We start from the raw sequence: 11,836 nt of genomic DNA, 5'->3' as shown, positions 1-11,836 counted from the left end.
CGTGGTATCTCCATGGTGTTTCTTCGAGTAATTTGTGTGTTGGTAGGTATAAAAGGTCGATTCTGGGTGTTTTTTCCATTTTCTTTCGCTCCAGAAGGGGCAGAATTGAGTGTGAACTAGCAAGCAACATGAGGGGATATAGGCAACTAGGTATAAAAAGACACACAAGTCCTCGTTTATCGCTGTCCTCTTTAATACTCCGTCCAAGGTAGAGGAGAAAAGCTGGGATGATTTGATAGATGGCAGCTTGCTGGTTCCGGGCTCACAAATTAAAAGAAAACATAATTAGAGACAAAAGAGGAAAGAGAAAAAGGAAAAAGAAAAGAAAAGGAGAATAAAGGGGAAATTGAGATAGGAAAATAGTAAGAGGATTTAAAGGGAAGACAGACGGAACTGTACTCGTGGTGTTTGAGAGAGCAAAGCTGCATGATCGCCGAATGTTGTGCCTGGCAAAAAAGACTACGCTCTCTCCCTTGACATGCTGCTATCCGGATCCTCAGATGGGCGAGAACAACAAGGTGAGGGCAAATCTCGTATAACCAGACAGAAATCGCCATGAGACACATATTGCTTGTAGGGTACAGACCACCCTCAACCCACATCAACAAGGTAGAGGGTCAATAGTCAGGGACACATTGCGTTCACGCATTCTTGATCTCGTTTGTCAAAAGTCCTGTCCGCCTGGGCGACTGTTGGAGGTGAAAAAAACTGCACGCTTTGAAGAGAATCGACCTCGACCGGGTAGACGGACAACTCCTTACAAAAGCCTACACTTGGACTTCTTGGTTTTCTCTTTGGATAGCAGGGCAGCACGGGTGGCTGACTCGAAAACTTCACGGACACCCTCGTTTGTTCGGGCGGAGCACTCCAGGTACTTATATGCGCCAATCTTCTTGCGGACCTCCTCACCCTAAGACGTTTGTTAGATAAACGTTGAAAGTCACCAATAGGAAGAGAGAAACTATCACATACCTGCTCAGGGGTTACAGGCTTCTGGGAGGTCTTGTGCAGTTCCTCTATGGTTCGTTGGTCGTGTCGAAGATCCTTCTTGCATCCAACGAGAATGATAGGGTGGCCGGAGCAGAAGTGAAGGACCTCAGAGATCCACTAAAAATTTTTTTACAACACCGTTAGCAATCCGATACAAACTGTTTTGGACTGTTGTTTTATCGGCTAGATGCAGCTTTCTTACCTTCTCTTGGACGTTGTCAAGGGAGTCTGGGGAATCGATGGCGAAGCAGATCAGGATGACGTGGGAGTCTGGGTATGAAAGTGGGCGAAGACGGTCATAATCTTCCTGGCCAGCAGTATCCCATAGGGCGAGCTCAACATGCTTTCCATCAACCTCAACATCGGCAACATAGTTCTCGAAGACAGTTGGGACATAGACCTTTTGATAGAGAGAGAGGTGGTGTTAGTCAAGATATTGGATGTTATAATCACAGCCCGAAACGCGCGGTAGATGGATCGGCGGTAGCAAATATTGAGCAGGAACTAACCTCTGGGAAAGTGCCCTTCGAGAAAACGCTATAGAAAGATTAGTATGGATGTTCCAAGGCATATGACGAGCAAACACGCTGCATAAAGACGGGAGGGAGGGAGAGTGAGAGCTAGATCCGGTGTGAGACAACGGTGTTTACTTACATCAACAAACAAGTCTTTCCGCAGGCACCATCGCCAACGATGACGAGCTTACGACGGATCTCGGCCATCTGTAGTGACAACAACCCAAAACGGGTTCTTCTTATCAGTTTTCTAGAGCAAGCTGAAAAATGATAACAGGCAGACAGGGCAAGGGATACGGCCAAGGAAACTCGACGGGGTCCACGACACAACGAGGGGGACTGAACCGGAGGCTGGTGGCAAAGAGGGATGCTGGAGGAGGGGAAGAAATGTAATGTGCAAGCAGTTACATACAGTTATCTTCTTCTTCGTCTTTTTATATGTTTTCGGGTCAAGGAGCAGTGACTGGAAGAGCTGGCAACAAGGGGAGAGAGCAGGGAGAGCAAGGCGGAAAAGGGATCGAGGCGAGCAGCAAGAGGACGGGAAACGAGCTGCGAGAGGGAGAGGTCTGTGAGGATAGCCTTACTGGAGCTGCTTTCTGCTGCGTGCTGGGGCTGATCTGGGATGGGCTGTCGCTGTCTGAGATGGAGGTGATGGTTCGAAGGAAGAGAATGAAGAACTGGAGGTTGTTTCAACGGGAGGTTGAGCGTGCACACTTGTCGCTGGTTTTTGGCTCTAGCCCGCTTTGGGCTATTTTGCATCCTTTGGGCGATTTTAAGTGGGGCCCCAGCGCTATTGGTCGGCTTAGTCACGCCTTGCACACACGCACCGCGACGCCTACGTCCACCCACGCGCGTTTGGCAGCCCGGCAGGTGCGTGCGTGGAGATAGCGCGGGCCCGATTACGTCGTCGTGAGTGGCTGCAGGCCGCCTCAGCCTTACCTTGGGCTGCTTATATAATGCATTGACTTTATATAAGTTATGTATTTAACGAGGGTTACTCATATTATATTCACTCTGCATTGCTTGCCGCTTGCTGGTTGAACGGGCAGTTGTCGTCGCTAACCGCAGCATACGTAACCGTGGCTAGGGCGGGATAACTATCTGTTAAATATAGAATAAAAAGTGATACTATAGCAAGAGCCAGATGTCGCCGATATCATAGCACACTCCTCTGAGCCAGATGTATGAGATAAGAGCTGAGGGTCACGCCATCCATCGGCTAGCGTCAGTCACTGTTGGCCTCGCACCTCACAGGGATAGGCGCCCTCTAGCCAGTTGGCTGCTGTGAGACAGTTGGGGGAGGAAGGACTGCCTTGCTGCGACCTGGTTGGAAAGTAAAAGCTGCGCCGGGACCTTTTTTTTTTTCCCTTTCAGGGAGGGGTGGAGGTGGATAAGAAAAGGAGGAAAAGCCGAATATTCGAGTTGAGGCTGGAAAACTCTTTGAGAAAAGCGATCGAGAAAACATTCCCAAGAGTCACATGTGTAAAGAGGACAAGAAAGCCGGAGTAACCCGCCCAGCCTAGCGAGGTTCACTCTCGAGCTCAAAGTACTCCGTAGTGAGTTTCTAGTTAGCTCACTCCGTTAGCTCCATTTTCTCCAGGAAGCTTACCAGCACACACGACGCAGGAGTCCCATTCCCAACCTGTCAAAATCTCACTTCTTCTCCTGTCAGCCAGGGCACTGCCAGATAAGCAGACACTAAAAGGATAATTGACAACCCGGTTGGTGGCGGTGCCTTGGGAAATTGTGGCTTGTGGTGATGAAACCTCCACATTGTACCCCTTATCTGAACCTCCGGAGCCAATCATTCACCACTCTTTCAGAGTCACTGTTTGAGGTGCCCATTATTTTATTGGATCCTTGTCGGGACGTTGAGGCTTGGACCAAGCCTGACTTTCGTTCCTTTTTCTCCATCTTCCTATTGCAACAATTCACCTCCCTTAATGCGACGGGTTTCATACTTTTGACGATTGAAAGGGGGTCCTGTCCACTCTTCTGCTCTCGACTATTTTCTTTTCATGTCAATTGCAGGGATTCGAGCAGCGCACCGCCACACAGCCACAGTGATGAAAGTGTTGTTGTTTATAAGACAGTTTCTTTGTCGTTCAATAGCGTCTTGACTGACGCGGCCAGCTAGAAGACGGGAGAGCAGAACCTTCTTCCGCCTGCAAGGGGATATTAGTCTTCCATAGCTAGGACGGAGTGCAGCGTAGTTACATGGAGCTAGGAGTAACTAATCTTACGCTGATTTCATAGTTAGCTTCTTAGCGAGACGCGACAATGGATTTGGCGTGTGCATCAAGATGGGAAATCGGCTGATAGAAAACGGAATGAGCTCTATATCGTAGCTTCACATCTCCAGCTACGCATTATTCCCCTTTTCAACGCCATCCAGGCCACTATTCATCCAGCGTTGATACGGACGTCGTCTTCCCAAAAATCCAAATGGTCGTCGTCGATTGCTTCTTTGGGCAGAAGCTCGCGCCAAGAGATATCATGATTATCTAATCAAGTCAAAAATTGTGAGCATTTGGAGAAAACTGGACTTCGGCTGGGCTGGTTTTTATGTCGATGAACGACGCATTGCGGCCACCAGACACCAATGGAGAAAGTATTACGGCGAGCTGCTCTCGCGAGCAACCAGGCTAAACGCAAGGCAAAGGCAGTTCTTGAAAAGGACCGCCGCAACAAACTTCAAGGAGACCTGAAGGAGAAATTTGCGTATAACCGGAGTCTACTGGATGAAGCAATTGAGGAGCGAAAGAACCGCCGGGAGGACTGGTTGAAGGGGCCATTGGCTCCTCGAAGGAATTTTGGCGATCGCGATGTGCTCTACGGAACGGTTACAACCAATCGTCTACGGATGCCCAAGGTCCCCGAGGCGAAGAGGGTGAAATATGTGACTTTTGCTCCCGGTGACCGTGTGTGTATGGTCAGAGGGAGGGATAAGGGAAAAATTGGCAAGATTCTTCAGGTAGATGAAGAATCGCAAAGTGTTACTGTTGAAGGAGTGAATATGGTAATTTTTTCCTGCGGACGCCTGGCCTTCTTTTGACCCAGTTGCTAATTCTCTACTTTGCCCAGTTCGATGTGGAATTCCCTGCGTTTGCGTTAGCAGAAGACAGCGATAAGCGTCCATACCGCTCGTATCCCGTTCCAATTTCATTTGATGATGTCCGGCTTGTGGTTCCTCTCCAGGACCCTGCTACCAACACGGTGAAGGATGTCGTTGTTAAGCATGCCTACGGAGCCGGCCCTTTCCTAGACCGTCCATACGGCTCAACCACTCCACGACACACACGGTACATATCGGGATTAGACATTGAGATACCGTGGCCCGAAACGGAAGAGCCTGACTTTAAAGATCATCCAGTTGATACCCTCCAGATTGAAGTGGAAAACAAATCGTACCTCCCATCGCTGCAGACCTACCCAATGCCCAGCACAGTTATAGACGAGCTGAGAAACAAATACTCGAAGTTCCGCACCCGGCATGATCCAGAATACATTGCGAAGAAGGAGGAAGAAGCTGCATTCGAACAGTGGTCGAAGCAGAGGACGCTCGTGACTCCACAAACCGAGTATTTGACCAAGCTGGCTGAGGAAAAGAGGCAGCAGAGAGAGCAGGAGAAGGACGAGAATGGCAACTTCAAGCTATCTGGTGAGACTACCAATTTTATTGAGAATTTCATGGCCAAGAAGCTGCAGCAACGACAACAGCAGAAGCTTCAGGGCTGACGCAGGGCAAATACCGCATAATCTGCCCTGCAAGTTGTCAATCTTTCCAAGGCTTCGATAAGGGCTCATCGGGACTGTATATTTATCAAGCTGTATTAGAATCTTTTACGTGTACGATAATTCTTGAAATAGCGCTTCCATTCTGTTGTCATTTCTGCTGGCTAAAAGTCCTCCCATGCGACAGGGTCTAAATTGCCTTCTGGTGATTTACAATAACATAGTCATTCCCTCATTATACACATCACCTTCTTTTGTAGGCATAACGGCAAATCTGCCGAGTACCATTCACTTCGCATGTTGTTAAAGATAGGTTCTTAATGTACGGGTTGTTTGTCTGCGCGCAGCCCGCGAAAATCTTTAACCAACTTCTTAAGCTTCCAGCCTGCTTCTACTTTTAAACCAGCCACTACAACACCAGGGGCTTACTTGATATATACCAGCAACATGGGGTTCACAGTGAACGAAGCCGCTATAGACAAGGCATTCAAGGCGAATCCCGCCCTGCAAGGACGCATTCTCGAAGCTATCTGTGAGTGTTGAGCTTTTCATTTCCACGACGCGCGGGGAATGGCCAAAACCGCTTTGACAAACGCGAAAAAACGAACAAAGATCTCTCCTCTATTGAATTGTGAGATGATAAAAGAGTATGTCATGTGCTTGAATATTTGGCTAACTGTGCTGTCTCTTCCAAAATTCAGCCGAGTATCCCCAATGCGTCGGTCTGTTCGAAGACATCGCAAGGTTCATTTGCTCCGAACGGGAAGCTCACCAGAGCCAGCTTCACAGCGCTTACAGCATAGCACCCGCTACGGAAAGCCTGCAACAACAACATATCACGCCAGTTGAAGGACCTGCTTCTAAGAAAAGGAAAGTGGCCAATGGATTCGCTGGGTCTGCTGCGCCTGGGGCGATGGGAGGAGAAGACTCTGCGTTGATTGTTGGCATACAAGGGGACGCCGATTTGCAGTTATACGTGCAAGACCTCTCTTTTACCATCCCCCAAAGAAAGAAGCTCAGGCTGGAGTTTACGCAAGACCTGGGGGGCGGGAATGAATATATCAGAGCTAGAAATCAGGCTTCTGCTGAGGTTGAATTTGGCGTTCCTGTTGGCAAAATCGGTAAGAGCTGCCTCACTTTGAACCCGGAATTTCTCTAGAACGATACTCATATTACTTTTCGGGATGTAGAACATGTTCTTTGCCTCCCAGTCCCGGAGAAGGCTCAACGACAGTTCAATTTCTGCATTATACCGGAGTACAAGGATGGAATCACCAGTGCTCCGGACGGAGTGATTACGTTTGAACCTATGGTTTGGACAGTGCCTGATGCACCTCCTCGAAGTGCATATTTGGGGTCGGGAACCCCAGTGTCCGAGAGTGCGAGCTTAGCGGAGACATATCAGACATACTTCCAGAGTTTCCTAGACGGAAAATTGAAGCATGTCAAAGTATTATGTCCTGACGAGAAGGAGTTTGTGAGCGCCACCCCCGAAGCTCATCGAAAGTCCGAGAAGGCATATCACGTCAAGGCCTTCCGAGGCAGTAAAGAAGGTATACTATCCATTGTATCAGCTATCCATATCGTTTGACATTTCTAACTGGTTTCGTCTGATCTGAACAGGGTACCTCTTCTTCCTAGCTAGCGGGATCTTCTTTGGTTTCAAGAAACCTGTTCTGTTTATTGCATTTGAAAATGTGGAGTCTATTTCATATACAGCTGTGCTTCAGCGGACATTTAACCTGAACATAACAACACGCTCGGCCGCTAAGCCAGACGAAATGCAGGAGCTGGAGTTCTCAATGATTGACCAGGCTGACTATCCGGGGATTGATGCATATATCAAGAAACATGGCTTACAGGATGCCAGTCTAGCTGAGGAGCGCCGTGCAAAGAGGCTTAATATTAATGCACCAAGGGGCGGGGATGGGGCTGACGATGGAAGTGGAATGAATGACGGGAGCGTTCCGCAAGCAGAGGAAGAAGAATCCGAGCTGCAGAAGGCCCAGAGGGAACTCGAGAACCAACAAGCAGACGAAGAAGATGAAGAGGAGGATGACTACGACCCCGGAAGTGAGGGGGAGAGTGAAGGCAGTGGTTCGAGTAGTGAGGAGGAGGAGGGGGACGACAATGCACGGGGTGCGTGATTTGGTGTCCGTCATAAAAGGGGAGAAGGTTGACGTTTGGAATTAGTCTGATACCGGCGTTATTCGACATTTGGATATTCCCGTGCTGGAACATGAGGGAGCTGAACACTGGACGCTGTGTATCATTTACTTGTCTACTTGGTCACCCGTTTTGTCTTATTGTTACTCTTTGTGTTGAACCATTTGATCATCTATCAGCTTTTTATCAACGAGGTCGTTTCTCATTCACTTGGGTGCCTCTTATTGCGTTCCGCTACCGGATCGATAGGCCAGAGCACCAGTTTTCCTCGAACACAACACATCAGAGTAGTAAATAGGCAGCAACATGGGTCTATAGAATGCTATCCACTGGCGATTGTAGATATTGTATTTGATGGTAGTTAAGACGCAAGGACAGATCATAGCCCGCAACTCGAAATAACGATATTCCTCTATAAACTTCCCCCCCATCTATCGCCATTGAACTCGACTACACTGGCCCTAGGCTCTCGCAGGCTAGGAATCCAATCCCTACTATCCCCAGTAACATGAAGCCAGCCATTCAGATTGATAACTTGGGCGCTGCGTAGAAATGAATAAACACTTCGCTTGGCGCTTAAGCTACGGGCGTTCTGGCGCAGAGCCCGTCACAGCCCCTGCATGCACTGCGTATCAGGGTCAGGATGGAGGAACTGCTGACCCTTCTCGTCGGCCAACCGTCGTCTGCAGCAGCTACATGTCTTCTTCTCCTTCTTCTCCAGCTCCATCTCCCGACTTCCTCTGCGGCTTCATCTGCGTCCTCCTCGTCCTCGTCGTCGTCGCGTATCAAAAGAGAATAAGAAAAGGAGAGCAAGGTTTCCTGTTTGGGCAGATCCCGTGACCTAATTACCAGCCTGACCAATAAGCGGGCGAATAGATTACCAAGAGGCGTAGAGTACAGCAGCGTTACCGCGATACCGAGGCCTGCCAGAGCTGCCGCGCGCGCACCCAGGGGTCCTCCGTGCCGTCCTGCGGTAATACCGATACGGCCGCTGCCTCTCCCCGGCTCGAGACGAGCAAAGCAAAAGCGACGAAAGCCTTTCCTGGGCTCGTCCTCGTTCCTCTCCGTCGCCTGCGTCGTCTCTTCTTCCTCCTCCTCTTCCTCTTCCTCGCTCTGCAAACCCCCCAGAAGACCTCCTGCTCAGCAGCCGACCTGAGTGACGCTGACGCTGAAGCCGGTCGTGGACGGTCCCTCGTCTCGCCTGCTCTCGCTCCTCCTCCTCCTCCTCCTCATCTTCTCCCTCTCTCGCTGGCCTCGCTGGCCTTGCTCTTTGTCTGCTTGGCTGCGTCTTGCTCCCTGACCGACCTCCCCTCGTCCGCTGCTGGCTGCTCCCCCAGCGCTCAGCACAGAGTACAGGGCACTGCGAAGCCGTAGTCCTCAGTCTCTGCCCTCTGGGACGAGCCTGCAGTCGCTGCCATCGCCGGTTCCTGGCTCTCGAGGTGGTTGACTCGATTTCTTCTTCCTTTGAACGCCTCGCCCTTTGTGCCCCCTAATAAACCAACGCCCGGACTGTTTCGACCTCACCATCTCGTTCTGCTCCTAGATAGCGACACATATACCCGGTAGACTGCTCTTTAAAGAAGAAAGAAAAGAAAGAAAAAGAATATACAGTGATAGACTCGTCGGTTTTACTGCGTTGCCTGCCATGTCGTCGAGTTCGTCAAACGTTGTCGGTGTGCATTACCGGGTCGGGAAGAAGATCGGTGAAGGCTCCTTTGGCGTCATCTTCGAAGGCACAAACCTCCTCAACAACCAGCAGGTCGCCATCAAGTTTGTACGTCGTTCTCTTTCTTATTCTTACTACTACCCTCCCTCTCCTTAAAAGGAAAAAAGAGACTCCTCTGTTTTTGGAACCCCGTATGTCGGGCTCTTGGTTGTGTGAAAATGGAAATCTCTTACTCTTGCAACTTGTATAGGAACCCCGGAAGAGTGATGCTCCACAGCTTAGAGATGAGTATCGGACATACAAGATACTCGTTGGATGCCGTAAGTCGTTGTCGCTTCTTTTATTGTCGTTTGCAAATTCGACATAGTCTTTCTTGCTGACAGCCTTGTGTGTAGCCGGTATCCCCAATGTCTACTACTTTGGCCAGGAAGGTCTACACAACATCCTTGTCATTGACCTGCTTGGACCCAGTTTGGAGGACCTCTTCGACCACTGTAACCGCAGATTCTCCATAAAGACAGTCGTCATGGTTGCAAAGCAGATGGTACGTCGTCACCAATGTGTGCTGTATTCAACGTAAAGCAGCTAACTTACATCTTTTAGCTGTCGCGAGTACAAACTATACATGAGAAAAACCTCATCTACCGTGATATCAAACCAGACAACTTTCTAATTGGCCGGCCCAACTCGAAGGCCAGCAATGTCATACATGTCGTTGACTTCGGCATGGCTAAACAGTACCGAGACCCCAAAACCAAACAGCACATCCCTTACCGAGAGAGAAAGTCCCTATCAGGTACTGCTCGGTACATGAGTATCAACACCCACTTGGGCAGAGAGCAGTCACGTCGTGACGATCTTGAAGCCCTCGGCCACGTGTTCATGTATTTCCTACGTGGTGGTCTACCATGGCAGGGACTCAAGGCTGCTACTAACAAGCAGAAGTACGAAAAGATCGGAGAGAAGAAACAGACTACCGTCATCAAGGATCTTTGTGAAGGCTTCCCTGGTACGTTGTTATCCGTATGCGTCTGAAGGAGACGCCCTTCCCAGCTAACCAAACGTCAACAGAGGAGTTCACCAAATACCTCACGTACGTCCGCAACCTCGGGTTCGAGGACACACCCGACTACGATTATCTGCGTGACCTTTTCACCCAGGCTCTCAAGAACACGGGAGATGTAGAGGATGGAGAGTACGACTGGATGAAGCTTAATGGAGGCAAGGGTTGGGAGGCGGCAAAGCCATACTCATCTCACCACCACCTGCACGGCGCCAATGCTCTGCCTAACAGCTCTGCCCGTGACCTCCATGGTTCTGCAGCCCCCCGAGCATCCCATCGGCCTGGTGTCACTGCTGACCGTTTAAACGCCGCGCAGCCCCCGCCCCCTTCTCCTGCAAAAGCCGGAGTTGGGAAAGCGCGAGAGCGGCCAAACGCCTCAGGCGTGCCGCAAGTCAAACGTCAAAACGGAGTGGCGGGGGGACTCGAGGCTACGACACCTACAGCTTCGACACAAGCTCAATTCCAAAACTCTAATTTACATCTTCCCGGAAATCGAGTCAACACCCCAGGGAACCAGGCCATGACGAGTCAGGCACAACAACCGCGAAGGGCTCCAGAACCAGAGCCTACGTTCATGCAGAAGATAATGAAGGCGTTGTGTTGTGGTAGGTTTCGAGTCCAGAATGACTCGTAACGTTTCGTGTTAGCTAAGATGATGCGCTTGTCAAGGTTGATCGCGGGGATGCATCCTTCCTCATGCACCACTCAGCACCTCTACATTTCCTTCAACCTCTCCGATGTCTTTTTTTTTTTCTTGGACCGATGCGAACGACCTGGTCTTTACTTCTCTCTGCCATTCTCAGTCCAGGGAAAGTTCTCGTTACAACTAACCATTGGTATCTCGGGCCTTCTTCTCCACTCCAAACCGTTTTATATCGGGTCCAGTTGATTCTTTTGCTGCTGCGATGCTCGCCTTCCGATCGTTACTTGTTCCTGCCATGGCGCCTGCGCTCTTTTAGGACTCGACAACTATTTCTACTTTCATATGCCGTCCCTCCGTGTCTCGCCTGGCTCTCTGTCTCACCTACATATGCTCCTGTTGAACCACTGTTTTGAACACTTTAGACCCACAGGACCTTCTCTCTCGTTCTGCCATACCCCCATATACCCAGGCTTTACTTCACAGCTATCTTACAGGAACAAATCAAAGCAAGACAAAAATCTACTCTCCCGTTAAACAGCTGGTTTAGAACGGACTATTTTTAAACTCAGCCGAAGATATCAAGAGTTCCAGAGGGAAAGATCACTAAAAAAAAAAAAAAAAGGACAATTTTTCCTATCGTTATATATATATATATATATATTTTTTTTTTTCATGGGTCACGACATACATTTGAGAATCTTTTTAATCTAATGGCAAAGATTAAAAAAGTGCTTGTTTCCTTCATATTTTCTTTGTTCTCTGCTTCCATCTCCATCGGTTATTCAGGTATCCATATCACCCTTGACCCGCTTCCCTCGTCTTGGCTGTGATCACATATACCTGCTCAGCTATGCTCCCGATGCTCTCCCTCTGTCTAGTCTGTTCACCATCTTCTATATTAGCTCATTTTCCCCTTTTCTCTCTCTCATATGTCCTCGTCCGTACTTGGCGTTTTGTCTGCAGCAGTACTTCATCCCCTATCATCTGCTTCCCTAATGTTTTATTGTCTTGCACTTTATCTCTAATGGTTTGGCTACTTGTGTTCTGTCCGTTCGTCC

At 49.3% G+C, this 11,836-nt stretch overlaps 5 protein-coding genes across 9 annotated transcripts in view; 3 read left to right on the top strand and 2 right to left on the bottom strand.

The window, feature by feature from the left end:
• Window positions 1-130, bottom strand: part of TERG_12565 (uncharacterized protein) — a gene marked incomplete at both ends in the record, with an annotated part of 459 nt that extends 329 nt beyond the window's left edge. The window contains one exon of the mRNA XM_047751510.1: window positions 1-130. Within this exon, the coding sequence (XP_047607277.1) occupies window positions 1-130 (130 nt within the window).
• Window positions 131-757: 627 nt separating this feature from the next.
• Window positions 758-1,712, bottom strand: TERG_07578 (GTP-binding protein rhoA; the record flags this gene model as incomplete). The annotated part of the gene is made up of 5 exons (XM_003231912.1): window positions 758-910; window positions 973-1,107; window positions 1,193-1,390; window positions 1,500-1,527; window positions 1,645-1,712. The coding sequence occupies 5 exons, from the start codon at window positions 1,710-1,712 to the stop codon at window positions 758-760; spliced, it is 582 nt and encodes a 193-aa protein (XP_003231960.1).
• A 2,395-nt stretch (window positions 1,713-4,107) lies between these two features.
• TERG_07577 (uncharacterized protein) lies at window positions 4,108-5,243 on the top strand (the record flags this gene model as incomplete). The annotated part of the gene is made up of 2 exons (XM_003231911.1): window positions 4,108-4,524; window positions 4,590-5,243. 2 exons carry the CDS (start codon window positions 4,108-4,110, stop codon window positions 5,241-5,243), a joined length of 1,071 nt encoding a protein of 356 aa, XP_003231959.1.
• A 444-nt stretch (window positions 5,244-5,687) lies between these two features.
• Window positions 5,688-7,990, top strand: TERG_07576 (uncharacterized protein; the record flags this gene model as incomplete). Its single annotated transcript, XM_003231910.2, has 4 exons — window positions 5,688-5,772; window positions 5,942-6,361; window positions 6,431-6,793; window positions 6,864-7,990. The coding sequence occupies 4 exons, from the start codon at window positions 5,688-5,690 to the stop codon at window positions 7,385-7,387; spliced, it is 1,392 nt and encodes a 463-aa protein (XP_003231958.1). The 3' UTR covers window positions 7,388-7,990.
• A 425-nt stretch (window positions 7,991-8,415) lies between these two features.
• TERG_07575 (CK1/CK1/CK1-G protein kinase) lies at window positions 8,416-11,705 on the top strand. Of its 5 annotated transcripts, XM_047750409.1 has the most exons (6): window positions 8,416-9,180; window positions 9,323-9,392; window positions 9,468-9,616; window positions 9,676-10,081; window positions 10,144-10,740; window positions 10,805-11,705. In XM_047750409.1, exons 1-6 carry the CDS (start codon window positions 9,052-9,054, stop codon window positions 10,807-10,809), a joined length of 1,356 nt encoding a protein of 451 aa, XP_047607273.1. In that variant the 5' UTR covers window positions 8,416-9,051; the 3' UTR covers window positions 10,810-11,705. The 5 variants fall into 5 exon arrangements, with proteins under 5 accessions (XP_047607273.1, XP_047604786.1, XP_047607274.1 ...); XM_047748797.1 differs by having other exon boundaries at window positions 10,144-11,705; XM_047750410.1 differs by having other exon boundaries at window positions 9,323-9,616.
• The last annotated feature ends 131 nt before the right edge of the window (window positions 11,706-11,836 follow it).

This window comes from Trichophyton rubrum (genome assembly GCF_000151425.1).
Source record: "Trichophyton rubrum CBS 118892 genomic scaffold supercont2.10, whole genome shotgun sequence".
Classification (NCBI taxonomy): Eukaryota; Fungi; Ascomycota; class Eurotiomycetes; order Onygenales; family Arthrodermataceae; genus Trichophyton; species Trichophyton rubrum.
The sequence above is the reverse complement of the archived record's forward strand: the minus strand, read 5'-3'. Positions and strand labels throughout refer to the sequence as shown.